Here is a 15,563-nt window from a genome sequence, read left to right on the forward strand (position 1 = left end):
ATGGAAAATGGTACCGACCATGATAAAGTGTCCATTCCTTGATTAACAACGATCAAAATTGGGTTATGTTGTGATGATGAATCACTCCAAGCTTTGATGGAGTAAGGATTGGAGGTGTTTTCAGGGTGCCAAAAAAGCAAATACTCGATGGTGTTATTCAAAGTGAATTCCATTACTTGTGATACAATCCCAAATTTTGGTACCACAACCACGTTGGGTTCTAAACATAAGACCAGAGGCACAATTGCCACCAAAAAACATGTTCTTACCATGGTTGCGCTTTTTACACTAGTGTATGCACCTATGTACCAATACGTACTTTATCTTATTGATAAAATGTAAACGGTTAAAAAATAAATAGTGCAATCAAAAATGTGCAATTTTGTTTTTTAGTTTCCTATTTTAAAAAATTGTTTCATTTTAAAGCCATTTTGTTTTTTAATTTATCATCAATAAAACATTTTCGTTTAAAAAAATTAAAGAAAATCATGAAATGAAATAATTTTCTAAATACTTATTTCATCAGTACTAAAAAGGAAAATTTGATTGTGTTGTAGCTTTATGAGTTTAAAACCTAAAATTTAAATTTTTCACAAAAAGAGATCGCTTTTTTTATTTTTATTCTTCCTAATATTAGTAATCATAATTTAATTTTACTATTTGTATAAGATAACATTCAATACAATAAAACAGATTACAAAAGTCAACAATAAGTCATTTCCTCTTCCTGTGGCTCACCCAGTATACCTACATATAAAACTAAAAGGCACATTTTAAAAAATATGTTGTACCTAACATTTTTTATATTTTTCTGGTTTTTGTTATATACAGAGTGTATAAAATTTTATAGGTTTAATTAAATTATTTAAATTTGGCATCGTAGTTATTTAGCTTTGACGCTAAATTAAAAAAAACACCCCTTATATTTAAAAACAAAAACAAAAAAATATTTTTTATTTAACAATCACAAGATTTTTAACAAATTTTGATTGTAAGTACTTTTTTCTTTTAGTTCGCTGGAATTCTTGTTTATTTCGTAGAAGAATATTTTTCTGTTATTTTAAGTAGAAGATATTGGGATTTTCATGATTTGTAACAACGTAGGCAATAATAATAAAAAAATTCAATTTCTATTTTTTTAAGAAAATATTTTGCATGTATTATTTTTTAATTATTTCCTTAATCGCTGTTGCCTGTCATTTTTGTTACTATTATTTGCAATTTTTCAGTACCTCACCCCTTAACATTAAATCTTTTCCTTGCAAATTATTTAAAAACTGTGTTGAAAATTTTTTTGGTAAAAAACGCATTTTACTCCTTTGAGGAATTTTTAGCTTATATTCTTACCTTGCATAAAATATTATTATTGTCTGTTTTTTTTTTCAAAACCGACAATTTTCATAAACAATGTAAAATTTGTGTTTTTCGATGCGACTTTGTAAGTTGTAAATCATAATAATAATTAACCATAAATAACTGTTGTTTAAGGTTATTAAAAAAATGCTACAATACAGAGTGATTCATTTATACGAAATGGTCGAGGAAGTGAGCATTTCTGACTCACTTTGTATTAATAAAATTCAAGAGCCCCTTTTTAGTACAATCGCAACGTAGGCGCGCTAATGGAATACAAGAATTTCCTGTAATTAGATTCAGGATAAAATCGTCAGTCATGCTGAAAAACACTTTTAGGAATTGGGAACACGTTATTAATAATAAATCCAACTAATAATATTAATAATCTCCTTTAATTCGTCCTCATGTTTCCTGTAAATGAATGAAAACTCTTGATAAATCAGGAATTTATTGAAAAAATGCAACGGAAGGTTCCACAACAATTCATCCATATGTCAAAACATGTAAAACCACAAACGCATGAAGAAATCGCAGATTAGGAAAGAATTTGCCTGAAAAAGCCCTAAAAATAACCCTTGATCCTTTTTATCAGAAAATAGGGAAAAGTAGATAAAACGAGGTACAAATAGGGAATTTTCGGGCCTCGAAGCCAGACCTTTGCTGAAAGTGCGAAAAGGTGAGTCTACCATGCGTTTTGTGATTTTTCTGTTATTGTGGGGGGTGGCGTGTGCTTTTACAGCCCCTTGCCCCACAAATGGGGTAAGTTAGTGCAATTTTCGCGACTTTTTTCACTATAAATTTCAGGAAAATTGCCATTTTTCCCTGAAACGGGACAAACCGATGTCGTCCTTGAACATTCTGTGTAAAAGCAAAAGAACTGCGTATTTGACCGAGGCCCTCTTCGAGATGTGTAATTCTCCTTTCCGTGTGCGAAAATTGTAATTGTTGTCCAAATAAACTCTTGTTYCCAMTTCTTGTTATTTCTAATGGTTTGCAAACAGTGCGACAGACTCGATCGGGGCTATAAATAGGGGAAAATTGTGCGTTTGTTTCAGTCTCTGATTGGTTTTCCTGCTTTCCAGGTTGCGAAAATGTGCGCTAATTGGGGAAATGTTGTGCTGTTGACTGTGGTGTTTTTCCACGCGGTTAATGCTTTCCCTTCAAGACCAGACGAACGCAATCTTGCGAATAATGAGGTAAATAGGGTGGTGGATGAGGGGGTGGTTTATGTAAGGGTTGCAGAAGTATCGGCTGTTGAAGGAGCTTTTGCCGGCGTTGCGGGAGATGGCAGCCGAGGATAAGTTCCAGGAGGAGAAGAGGAACAATCAGGAGATTATGACGGCCTTCGGGAATATGAAGGAGTTGACGGATATTCTAAGATCGGGATAATTGACAATGGGATTATTTGGATGTGAATAAATGATTGAATTGAAGGGCTTTACTCGTTTTATTCATTTCCCATCTAAGTATTAAAATTTAAAAAATGCAAATTTAAAAATAAACTGATTTCCTTAAAAAAATGTTCGGTTTTGCTACCCTTTTAGAGGTTTTTAAATTTAAAATCTCTTTCAGGTTGACCAAGATATTTCACTGAATTTTTCAGGACTTTTTTTTTTCGATTTTCTAACATTTATATTCAGGTTCGCGTTTTTGAAGTTTTGGAGATTTTCAATCAAGGTTTATTGCTTATTTTTTTATACTTTAAATACGTTTTATCTTTTTTTTCCATTTCATTTTATTTTTAGATTTAGTAAACCTTTATTCAAGCTTGCAGTTTTTATAATTGGGAATTTCTTGATTTTTGAGATTTTGTTTGGGTTTTTGATTTTGATTTTATACTTATCCCTAAATCAGTTAATGTTTTTTTGAATTTTTTGAATTCACTATTTTTACTTTTCTTGTATTTGTTTTTTTAATTTTTTCAATATCTTTGATTTCAGTCACCTTGAAAACTCTGACAATTTTCAAATTATATCAGTTAGTTCCTCTAAGATCTCTAGGTAGTTTTCGAGTAGGTACTTATTAAATTGCAATTATTTTCCGATTTTTTCAGATATAAATCAGTTTTGGTTCGCAATTTTTAACTTTTTAAAGTACATAGTAAGTATTACGTAAAGAATTGAGAAACCTAAGTTAAAAAAATGCAGAAAAAAATGTTGTTGAATGATATACTGAAAAATAATAAGTTGATTTTACTAAAAAAAGGTTCGGTTCTGCCATATATCCTTTTCTTAAGTTTAAATTTTACGAATTCCTGAGTCGACTGATTTTTTTCAGGATTTAGAATTTGGTTTCCAATTTTTTTTAAATTTATTCAGCGAGTTTTTCAGGTTTGAGTTTTTAAAGTATGTTTAGCAGTGATTATTTTTCAGACCACTTTTGGAATTCTTCTGTTTCTGTTGGGAGTTTTTGGTTTCCATGTTTAAATTGACTTATCTAATCGTCAACTTCCTAAATTTCAATTTTTTTCTTAGAACTAGATTTTTAGATTTTAATATCCTTTGTTTTAATTTATCTATTTTTTTATAATTACAAATTTAATATCTTTGAATTTTTGACAATTTTCGAATTTTTAGTTTTAATGTCTCTAAGATCTCTTAAGTTTTCAAATAGTTTTTTTTTTATTTTTCTATTTTTAAATTACGACTCGTTTAAGTTTTTTAGATTTTTTCAGATTTTAGTCATTTTACTTACAGATTTTTCGCTAAGGAATTCCTGTATTTGGAATTCACAATAATAATTATTAATTTTTTTCTAAGATTTATTGATTTTTTGCGAAATCTCTTGTCTTTTCTAATATTTGCATGCCTGCATTTATAAAAAAATATTTTGTCTTAAGTTTAAATTTTACGAGTTTCTGAGTTGAGTGATTTTTTCAGAATTTAGAATTTTGCTTCCGATTTTTTTAAATYTATTCAGCGAGTTTTTCAGGTTTGAGTTTTTAAAGTGTGTTTAGCAGTGATGATTTTATATTATTTTTCACACCACTTTCGGAATTTCTGTTTTTGTTGGAGTTTTTAGATTTCCTAGTTTAAATTTACTTACTTACCTATTCGTAAACTTTCTAAATTTTTCAGTTTTTTCTTATACCTAGATTTCTAGGTTTTCACATTATTATTTTTTTTGATTTTATCTATTTTTTTATAAGATTACATATTTAATATCTTTGAATTTCTGACAATTTTCGAATTTTTAGGTTTGATTTCTCCAAGATCTTTTAGGTTTTTTTATTTTTAAATCACGACTCGTTTAAGTTTTTTAGATTGGTTTAGATTTTAATCATTTAACTTACAGATTTTTAGTTCTTAAAAGTCTATCCTGTATTTGTAATTCAAAATAATTATTATTACATTTGTTTCTAAGATTTATTGATTTTTTGTGAAATCTATTTTCTTTTAGTTTCTAAAATTTACCTATGCCATTTATAAAAAAAATATTTTTTCTTAAGTTTAAAATTTTACGAGTTTCTGAGGACTTATATTTTCAGAATTTAGAATTTTGCTTCCGATTTTTTTAAATCTATTCAGCGAGTTTTTCAGGTTTGAGTTTTTAAAGTGTGTTTAGCAGTGATGATTTTATATTATTTTTCACACCACTTTCGGAATTTCTGTTTTTGTTGGAGTTTTTAGATTTTCATGTTTAAAACTTACCTAATCGTAAACTTTCTAAATTTTTTCTTATACCTAGATTTTTACGTTTCAACATTTTTTTTTATTAAATACATATTTAATATCATTAAATTACTGACAATTTTCGAATTTTCAGGTTTGATTTCTCTAAGATCTTTTACGTTTTCGAGTAGGTAGTTATTTTTTCTATTTTTAAATTACGACTCGTTCAAGTTTTTTAGATTTTAGTCAGTGTTACTTTCAGATTTTTAACTCTTAAAAGTAAAGTATTTCTGTATTTGGAATTCAAAATAATTAGTATTAAATTTTTTTCTATGATTTATTGATATTTTGCAAAATCTCTTGTCTTCTAGTTTCTCAAATTTGTATGCCTGCATTTATTTATTTTTTGTTAATTTTTACTTTTTTTATGACTACATTAGTGCGTTTTTTATTTTGTTTCATAATTGTTTTTTATTTCACTCACCCTAAAATGTACATTAAATGGAAAGGATATGAAATAAAACACTCGAGATAACAAGGACTGTCTTTATTCGTACACCGGATGAAGTACCTGTTTAAAAATATACAGAGGATAACAATGAAAAAATAAATCGAAAGCACAATAATAAATAAGTAAAACTGTATTGTTACTATTTAATTTAATCGTTTATACAACATTAGAGATGCAAAAGCCCACTAGACGCCGCATGTGCCATTAAGGTATTAGCAGCTTGTTGTGTCTCTAACAAAATCCTTGTTTCATTCATCCATTGCCGGGCTATAGACCTTGGCGCCCCTTGTAACAAGTTCATATATTTAAGCGTTTGAGCGAAATCGCCACGATCTAACCAATATCTGCGACAAAAAATTAAACAATTACCCTCCCTCACCCTATCTCACCCTCACCTAGCCCTTTGTAAAATCTCATTCGTGCTCAGTTGACTAAAATCGACTGCCTCATCGTTGAGCTCTGCCTGTGGTATAGGACTAGGATTTTTAATAAGGAAAAACGCCTGGATATACGACAAAATATGCAACGGCAAAGCTCCGCCCTCTTCGGGCACCAGCGCCACCCTCCTGGCCACATCCTCCACTTTGAGGAACCGCTCCCGAAGGGCATCCTCCGGAAACACTCCGCGCTCTTTCGCCTCCTTTGGAATGCCGTTAATAACCGCCTCCACCAGCTCATCACCCTTCGCCGCAGCCTTCTGCACTAGAGTTATCTCAGGACTTAACGGCCTCAACTGGTCCTTCCAGGGAATCCCCGGACATCCACTCTTAATCGCCCTCAACAACGCCTGACATGCCGCCCACAACACCTGCGACTGTTTGGCGGCCTTATCTGCAGCATCGCGCGCTGTAACAAAACATCATTTTTCACAATTTTTAACTTTTTAAAATACATAGTAAGTATTAAGTAAAGAATTGAGAAACCTAAATTAATGCAGTGAAGTAATTTGCGTTTTCAGATTTCAGATTTTTTAAGGTTATTGCCTATTTTTTTTATACTTTAAATACGTTTTATCTTTTTTTTCCATTGCATTTTATTTTTAGGTTTAGTAAACCTTTATTCAAGCTTGCAGTTTTATAATTGGGAATATCTTGATTTTTGAGATTTGTAGGGACTTTTTTTTTTAATTTTACAGTTATCCGTAGTTTTTTTAAATTTTTTGAATATCTTCGATTTCAGTCACCTTGAAAACTCTGACAATTTTCAAATTATATCATTTAGTTCCTCTTAGATTTTTAGGTAGTTTTAGTAGGTACTTATTAAATTGCAATTATTTTCCGATTTTTTCAGATATAAATCAGTTTTGGTTCACAATTTTTAAAAATACATAGTAAGTATTAAGTAAAAAATCGAGAAACCTAAGTTAAAAAAATTCAGAAAAAAATGTTGTCGAAAGATATACTGAAAAATAATAAGTTGATTTTACTAAAAAAGGTTCGGTTCTGCCATATATCCTTTTCTTAAATTTAAATTTTACGAATTCCTGAGTCGACTGATTTTTTTCAGGAATTAGAATTTGGCTTATAATTTTTTAAAATTTAGTCAGCGAGTTTTTCAGGTTTGAGTTTTTAAAGTGATGATTTTAAATTATTTTTTAGACCACTTTCGGAATTTTTCTGTTTTTGTTGGAGTTTTTAGGTTTTCATGTTTAAATTTACTTACCTATTCGCAAACTTTCTTTCGGTTTTAATATCTTTTTTTTTTATTTCACCTATTTTTTTATAATTACAAATTTAATATCTTTTAATTTCTGACAATTTTCGAATTGTTAGGTTTAATTTCTCTAAGATCTCTTAGGTTTTCGACTGTTTTTTTTTTTTTTTTGTATTTTTAAATTACGACTACGACTTGATTTTTTGCGAAATTTTTAGGTTTTCACATTATTTTTTTTTTTTCATTTCATCTATTCTTTATATGATTACATATTTAATATCTTTGAATTTCTGACAATTTTCAATTTTTAGGTTTGATTTCTTTAAGATCTTTTAGGCGTTATCTGCAGCATCGCGCGCTGTAACAAAACATAATTTTTCGCAATATTTAACTTTTCAAAATACATAGTAAGTATTAAGTAAAGAAATGAGAAACCTAAGTTAAAAAAATGCAGTAAAAAATGTTGTCGAAAGATTTACTGAAAAATAATAATAAGTTGATTTTACGAAAAAAAGGTTCGGTTCTGCCATATATCCTTTTCTTAAGTTTAAATTTTACGAATTCCTGAGTCGACTGATTTTTTTCAGGAATTATTCAGCCAGTCTTTCAGGTTTGGATTTTTAAAGTACGTTTAGCAGTGATTAATTTTCAGACCACTTTTGGAATTTTTCTGTTTCTATGTTTAAATTTACTTATCTTATCGTAAACTTCCTAAATTTTTCAATTTTTTTCTTAGACCCAGATTTGTAGGTTTTAATATCCTTTGTTTTAATTCATCAATTTTTTTATAATTACAAATTTAATATCTTTGAATTTTTGACAATTTTCGAATTTTTAGGTTTAATTTCTCTAAGATCTCTTAAGTTTTGATTTCTCTATTTTTAAATTACGACTCGTTTAAGTTTTTCAGATTTTTTCAGATTTTAGTCATTTTACTTACAGATTTAGCTCTTAAAGGTCTAAGGAATTCCTGTATTTGGAATTCAAAATAATTATTATATTATTATTAATTTTTTTTCTAAGATTTATTGATTTTTGCAAATTTTTTTGTCTTCTAGTTTCTAAAATTTGTATGCCTGCATTTACAAAAAAAAATTCTTAAGTTTAAATTTTACAAATTTCTGAGTTCTGATTTTTTCAGGATTTAGAATTTTGCTTCCGATTTTTTAAAATTTATTCAACGAGTTTTTCAGGTTTGTGTTTTTAAAGTGTGTTTAGCACTGATGATTTTAAATTATTTTTTGACCACTTTCGGAATTTTTCTGTTTCTGTTGGAGTTTTTAGGTTTTCATGTTTAAATTTACTTACCTATTCGTGAACATTCTAAATTTTTCAATTTTTTCTTATGCCTAGATTTTTAGGTTTTAATATCATTTTTTTATTTCATCTATTTTTTTATAATTACAAATTTAATTTCTTTGAATTTCTGACAATTTTCGAATTTATAGGTTTACTTTCTCTAAGATCTCTTATTAGGTTTTCGAGTTTTTTTTTTACTTTTGTATTTTTAAATTACGACTCGTTTAAACTTGTTAGATTTTTTCAGATTTTAGTAATTTTATTCGAAAATTTGGAATTCAAAATAATTATTATTTAATTTTTTTCTAAGATTTATTGATTTTTGCAAAATTTCTAACCTAAAAACCAAACTAACCTTTAAAAGCATGGTCGAGACCCTTCATTCGGCCCACCATCGCCGCCAACTGCGATTTATGTTTAAACCGCTCTTTTTCAAGCTCTTCGTCGAATTTTCGGGACAGTGCTCTTTCGATCTCAAGCGCACGTGTGGTCACGGCTTCATCCAAGTGGTCGGCAAAAACTTGCGATTGACGTTTGAGTTGTTCGCGTAATTCGTGCTCAGCCTCTTTTCGCAACTTGAGACACTGCAAAAAACAAACAATTGTGACAATTTTTGCGAGAAAAAAACAAGTTTTGTAGCCTTTGTTACGTAAAATGCAACATAGCTGGACCATGTCGATCAAATCGTGGTCAGATAATAACCTGTTTTTGAAAACACTGCGTCAATTTCCGCTTCTCCTCCTCGATCGCTTCGCAAATTTGGGCCTTCCCGAGGGCTTCGTAGCCTCCTCGTCGTGCCGCGTCCAACGCCGACTGCAATTTCTCATGAGCTACCGTTTCCAGTTTTGCCAACTCTTTTTGGTAATACAAAACGACCGAATACGCGTGTAAAATAAACAAATCCAAGTCGGCCTCGTTCACTTCCAACTTCTTATTGTAGATATCGATTGCGGGAAATAGCGATTCCAACTCTTCGCAAAAATGATGTCGCGCTTTTTGGACTTTTTCCCAGTATTTATCGGTGATACTCCCCATTTTCCTCTCGATTTCGTATTGCGACTTCGCCATGTCGATGTCCTCTTGGACTTTTTCGATGTTAATATTGACCATTTCCTTGGTGGCTGCGGAGGTTTGAGACAGGAGAGTCCTCAATTTGGCGACGTTTTGGGCCGCTTGGACTGCCTTCTCCTCGGCCAATCGCACCGACTCGTTTTTCGCCTTGGTTTTGGCCTTAAGAGCCTCCCATTGTGGGGGCTTCACCTGGTCCACGGACTGGTCCAAAATCTGCCCAATTTCCTGGTTATAAACCCTTAGATCGTAGACAGCCTTGTTGTAAAAATTGACAGCTTCGGTGGCAGCCTCGCAGATCTTGCCCTCGAGTTCGGCCAGGTTGCTGGGATGCGCCTCGGGCACGGAGACCTCGCCGGGGGGCACCTTGGCCTCGCCACCTACCCCAAATACACAAATTAGCCCCGTGAACAAACCAATCAGCGAAGAGTCAATTAGTACCGATTTCGACATCGCTCTTGTCCTTTTGCTCGATCCTGATCTCCGTGTACCCCTCTTGGGGGAGCTTGGTGTCTTCGAGGGCCGGTATCACGGGCTGGGGGGCTGTCGGAGGCGGGGTTAGTCACACAAAGGGTGCGTTAGTCGGCTTACCTTTGTACTGTTTCTGCTCGAGTTTAATATCTTCCTTTTTCTTGCGCTGCTCTTGCGAGAGGAGCCCCGAGACTGATTTTTTCATGTCTTCGTAGACCCCCGAGGCCGAGTCGAGGAGGCTGTGTTCTTCTTGGAACACAAACTTGATTATGTCGTCGGTCCAGGGGACGTACTCGACTAAAGTCTTGCGGAAGTCAGGGTCGTATTTAGCGTAACCGATTGTGGCACCACCGACCAAAGCGAGTGCCCCCAAGGTGTACAGGGCACCGGAACTGGACTTGTCTTTCCGTTTGGGGGGCGGAGGGGGACACACGTCTTTCGAGTAACATCGCACACTCTTATACAATTTGAACTCCAAAATTCGACGGGATTTCTGCAAGAAACAAGGGGCCAAAATTACGTAAAGTCACGAGATGACATAACCACTCGGATTAGTTTTCTGACTAGGGGGGCTTACCGTTTGTAGATTTTTCGACGGGAGCCTTCCTACAATTCTTAACATCTTCTGGGGCAGCCACTTTGGGAGCGGTTTTAGCAAAATCAGACAACACAAAAATACTCCTTGCAGTTAGCTTGACAGTGCAGACATCACTCGAATTATCAATGTTGAGAGTCCTCAATTCGGGTAAGTGGCCACAAAAACGCCCCTAATTCAACCAAGACTCTCATAAAACACACAATTACGCCGAACCAGACCCCTAATTACCAATTTAACACGATTTTTATTGTTTTTAGTTGTGAATTTTGAGGTTAAGTGATGCGGTATTTTTTAAGTTGTCGACGCAATAAATTCCCTAAAAACTTCTCTCCCCGTCTTTGTCGCACTCATTAGTTACGTAACGTCTGACAACTTGACGGAACAAAAACCCCAATTTGAAATTGGGAAAATTATGTTGAAATTTTTAATTCCAGTTGTACGGTTCGTTACTAGGGCCCCACGGGTCCAAAATGTGCCAACACTACCACTTGTGCGCAACTTTACATCGGTTATCCCCCCGACGATTGCAGCCCCAAAACCTAACCTCTTATCCAACCCCCAGCTCCTCCAAATCAGCAGTAATATAATTTCCCGTAACTTAATCAAATTCTCCCTTAATAAGGGGCGTCGCAAGTCGGTCAAAGCAGTCAGACGGAGGTTTTACCGGTTGCATTGGGGGGCCTGGATCAGGACAATGTGCGGTCGCCATAAAAAACTCTGGAAGAAAAGTGGGGCTAACAAACGGCGTTTGAGACAACACGTCATGTGTAACGCCACTCAGAGTTACCTTTTGGATAAAATGGCAGGGCGGTATTGGACCAAAAGACGGTATTACGTTGATGACCCCTATGAGCCCTACCACACACGTGAGGAGTTCCCTCTTAGTGCACAAAAACCGAAGGTTTTTGTGCCCCCAAGTGGCACAGTACCGTATTGTTAGTTAAATAAATCAGATAGTTTGTAATAAAAAATTTATTGAATTGTGTTTCTCATTCTGCCGATTCCTTCAATTTCGCTTTCGAGGATGTCGTCCTTGTGGAGGAATTCAGGGGGGTTGCGGTGCATGCCGACCCCGGCTGGGGTCCCCGTTAGGATCACGTCGCCGGGGTAGAGGGTGACAATCCTGTGGAAAACGTAAAAAAAAAGAGAAAAAATGGATTTGACACTCACTGTGACAAATACGAGACGAGAAAATCGACTTTGAAGATCATTTCTTTCGTATTTCCGCTCTGTTTTAATTTTCCATTGACCCAACTTTTGATGTTTAAGTTGTTGGGGTCGAGTTTATTTTTCGTGACGACTGCTGGCCCCAGGGGGCAGAAAGTGTCCATACTCTTCCCGAGGAGGAACTGGCCGTTGTTCCGCGTCTTCTGCCAGTCTCGGGCGCTTATATCTTGGGCCACTGTGTAGCCGAAGATGTAGTCGTGGGCTTGGTCGCTGCGGATGGCTTTGGCCTTGCGGCCTATCACCACCGCGAGTTCCACTTCCCAGTCGACGCTCTTGAATTTTTTTATTAGAAAATTTGGCAGTTTGGGGGCTACTCACGTTGCTTATTTTGGGCAGTTGGATGGTGTCGTAGGGCCCCACGATGCATGAGGAGAATTTACTGAAAAACATGGGTTCGCGGGGATGGGGGATGTTTTGTTCGTCGCAATGACCGGAGTAGTTGAGGCCCACGCAAGCCACCTTGTCCGGTTTGATGATCGGGGGGAGGAGGTCCACGTTTTTGAGGGGGATGACCGACTTGCCAGAAGCGATTATCCTGGTGGAAAAATTTAAATAAAAATTGCAAAAAATAATGTTAATTTTTTATTTCACACTTCGTTACCCAAAAGTTTCACATCAAATATTTGAAATTAAATAATTTTTCAAAAAAAATATTTTGAAAATGTGAAATGTTATGCAACCAACATTACACAGTTGACAATTCACCGAGTATTTCGTTGACTTTAGTTCGATTTTGAATAATGACATATGAGTTCCAAAAAGCGTTTGTGGACTTTTTTAGGGCCAACACAAACACCCTTTTTAGAAAAAATTATATTAAATAAAAAATAAATTTGAAATGTTATGCAGCCAATATTACACAAGTGCACATTGCACAGACGATTTCGTTCACTTTACGGTCAATTTAATTTTGAATAATAACATACGAGTTCTAAAAAGTACTTCTTTACAAATTATTTTAAGAATAATCTAATCAACGTGTTCATAAAAATATTTTTTATAAATAAATGTTTTGAAATCTTATGCAACCAACATAACCTTCGTGACTATTTTGCTCGCTTTATGGTCGATTTTATAATTCTGAAAAGTACTTCTTTACGGACTACTTCAGGAAAAACTTAATCAAGTTTTTCACAAAAATATAAAAAAAAACAGTTTAAAATACAATAAATGTGTTTTACCTAATATTGTTATTCCAATTCACTAAAAGATAAACATTTTTTTATTTAATTCTCTAAACATTGTTTTAATAATTGCTGCAATTAAAACAAGTTAACTTGTTGATCATTTTATTTTCATTACCCATTGTGTCACTAATTTTTATTTCAAATTAATTGGCGTTCAAGAAACACAAATAAAAAATATATAAGCAGAAAAATAAGAATTTCTTTATCAATTTTTATTGATAATCTTGGGATATTGCATGTCTGCTGGTATCAAAATACAAAACGTTACTTAACTGGCCTTGAAAAATATAGTTGCGTGACCAATAATGTTGTAAATGGATAATTACAACAATTTCGAGTAGATATTTATAAAAAAATAAACAAAATTATTTGTAAAATACAGTGGTGAATACGGAACTTTGGACGATTTGTCATTCGACTGACATAAAAATGTAAAACGGGCCTTAGGCGACTAACCTCACTTTCGGTTTTTGTCAATTTTACAGCTAGAGAAAAAATGACAAGAAATCAAAATAATTTATTGAACTTAAAAAAATATAAATTTCAACTAAAACTTTCAAATTTTAGTTTCAAACGTCAATCATAATCACAATAAAGCGTGGCTTACATTGACATTTTTTGAACTGTCATTAATTTGATGTCCAAAATTCTGTGTCCGCCAGTGTATGTATTAGAGATTCGTTTCGTTTCAAAAACTATCTTCATTAAAAGCAAATCAGAGTTTTTCATAAAACAAAAAGTAGTTTTTAATAAAGAAAATTCTCCAAATTGTGTCAACAGCAAATAAAATGGGATTTTCATTAATTTTTTTACTTTGACAGATGTAATTTTAGTCACATCCGAATATAATTATTGACAACGTATATATCTCTTGTCAATTACTAGATTGTCATTATGTTATACTTATTTCTGCAATTTTTTAACAATATTTCAAGGATTGTGGAGACATTTACGAGTCAAAGTTTATTAACAAAAACATTTTTATTCAGAATTGTGACGAAAAATTAATATTTATGACAGCACTAGACACCAGATGTCATTATTATGGTCGAATTGTTATCAAAAATTTGTTTACCTCGATGGCCTTGGAAAATATTAATCGACATGTCACGGATAATTTACGATAGATTTATAGGATTTATTGTCAGAACTTATCACCACAATTACGCCAAATAAATTAGATTTATTAATAAAATTAATAAAACAAATTGAAATAAAAAAACGACAGGTACCTATTTATAATTTCAAATATTATGTTGGATAAAATGCGACTTAATAATCATAATCCGTATGTAAACGATACACTGGAAGTGGCGGATTATGAAACAGCGATAAATGAAACATGTTTTTTTAATTTGTTCATTTAACGCCCTGATTGGTCCGGGGAAAAACAAATAAAATCACCCCTTTTATCAGATTATCGATCAGACACTCTAACCTAATTATCTCCCAAGTGCGGTAAACAAACAGTTATTATGCAAAGTTGTTCACCTTTTGGCCCTCTCGTAGACGTCATCGCCGGTGGCTAAGAACTTAGTCAGGGTGTTGGGTATGGAGTGGTCCACGTTGCTGATGTCGAAGATGTCCCCATCTTGGGTGATCTGCCCCCCTAAATGGGGCAAACCGCCGGTTTTGAGCCGGTATTGCACAAATCTCATCTCGTTTCGACTCGAAACACTCAACTTTCTTATCGCATGTTGAGATTTATTACAAATAAGTAATCTCGAGGTGTTGAAGAGCTGTAAGATCGTCGTTGTTGAGCACATTTTTCGCGACTGATAAGAATAAACGATAAGAAGGGAAAGACACCCAAATGGGTATCAACGCTGAGGTAAACTGACGCTGAGGGACCTCAGAACCGGTTGAAGTATTTTCGACTCGGAGAAAGTCAATTTATTGTTTATTATCATTCAGTGCCGTTTAGAGGGAGAAAAGTGGAATGAATGCATTGCGTGTGACCTTGAATACCGTTTTGATTACAGAAATTTTTGGAAAAATGTTTTGAAAGTGAAATTTGGCGACATCAAGTTGGCGGGGAGTGTAACTGGTGGGTTTGTGTCCCTGGTGAGTAAGCACGGGTTCAGCTAATGGCTAACAGGTGGCGCACGAATGAAATCAGTCATTTTAAATCAACATTAAATTAAATGCACAGTATATGTATACAGGAAGTTCCAAAAGTCTGGAAACGATGTTATTCTGGCGAAACTATCAAATTTTTTGGCAAATAAATTTATAAGTGAGCAATGGCTCTAAAAACGCTATTCAAAAAAAATTTGAATATTAATTATATGTTTATACTTACGAGATAAACATAGTAACTTTTTTTTTTTAATGGAAACCTACGACAATTTTTTTTTAGACAACTAGTTTGTTACAAGAATTATTGCTGTGCAATTTTTTTTTGTAAACCTCACACTTTTTTCTTAAAAAAATGTTTGACTTACAAGAATTCAAGAATTTTTTTGGAGTAAACTACCAGTTTTTGTTGAAAATAAATTAATAAATGTTTAAAGGTTGCCAAAAAAATTTTTATTTTAATTAATTGTTTAAACTTTTGAGATTATGATACTAATAATTTATTT

General features: G+C 33.2%; 4 protein-coding genes across 5 annotated transcripts; 2 read left to right on the forward strand and 2 right to left on the reverse strand.

The window, feature by feature from the left end:
- The first annotated feature begins 2,043 nt into the window (after positions 1-2,043).
- LOC123015534 lies at positions 2,044-2,784 on the forward strand. Its single transcript, XM_044415305.1, has 3 exons — positions 2,044-2,115; positions 2,439-2,552; positions 2,599-2,784. The coding sequence occupies exons 1-3, from the start codon at positions 2,044-2,046 to the stop codon at positions 2,743-2,745; spliced, it is 333 nt and encodes a 110-aa protein (XP_044271240.1). The 3' UTR covers positions 2,746-2,784.
- A 2,715-nt stretch (positions 2,785-5,499) lies between these two features.
- On the reverse strand, positions 5,500-10,878 carry LOC123013076 (MICOS complex subunit Mic60). 2 transcript variants are annotated; one of them, XM_044411405.1, is made up of 7 exons: positions 10,547-10,878; positions 10,090-10,462; positions 9,940-10,041; positions 9,133-9,878; positions 8,786-9,014; positions 5,874-6,324; positions 5,500-5,822 (listed from the first exon to the last, which is right to left on the reverse strand). In XM_044411405.1, the coding sequence occupies exons 1-7, from the start codon at positions 10,589-10,591 to the stop codon at positions 5,645-5,647; spliced, it is 2,124 nt and encodes a 707-aa protein (XP_044267340.1). In that variant the 5' UTR covers positions 10,592-10,878; the 3' UTR covers positions 5,500-5,644. The 2 variants fall into 2 exon arrangements, with proteins under 2 accessions (XP_044267340.1, XP_044267347.1); XM_044411412.1 differs by lacking the exon at positions 9,940-10,041.
- Positions 10,564-11,547, forward strand: LOC123013096 (39S ribosomal protein L35, mitochondrial). The gene is made up of 2 exons (XM_044411436.1): positions 10,564-10,714; positions 11,002-11,547. The coding sequence occupies exons 1-2, from the start codon at positions 10,693-10,695 to the stop codon at positions 11,505-11,507; spliced, it is 528 nt and encodes a 175-aa protein (XP_044267371.1). The 5' UTR covers positions 10,564-10,692; the 3' UTR covers positions 11,508-11,547.
- Positions 11,525-14,854, reverse strand: LOC123013088 (fumarylacetoacetate hydrolase domain-containing protein 2A). Its single transcript, XM_044411425.1, has 4 exons — positions 14,473-14,854; positions 12,113-12,329; positions 11,738-12,066; positions 11,525-11,690 (listed from the first exon to the last, which is right to left on the reverse strand). The coding sequence occupies exons 1-4, from the start codon at positions 14,745-14,747 to the stop codon at positions 11,540-11,542; spliced, it is 972 nt and encodes a 323-aa protein (XP_044267360.1). The 5' UTR covers positions 14,748-14,854; the 3' UTR covers positions 11,525-11,539.
- Between the last annotated feature and the right edge of the window lie 709 nt (positions 14,855-15,563).

Source organism: Tribolium madens, unplaced genomic scaffold (genome assembly GCF_015345945.1).
Source record: "Tribolium madens isolate multiple individuals breed KSU strain unplaced genomic scaffold, Tmad_KSU_1.1 Scaffold_19;HRSCAF=116;Tcas5.2_LG9, whole genome shotgun sequence".
NCBI lineage: Eukaryota > Metazoa > Arthropoda > Insecta > Coleoptera > Tenebrionidae > Tribolium > Tribolium madens.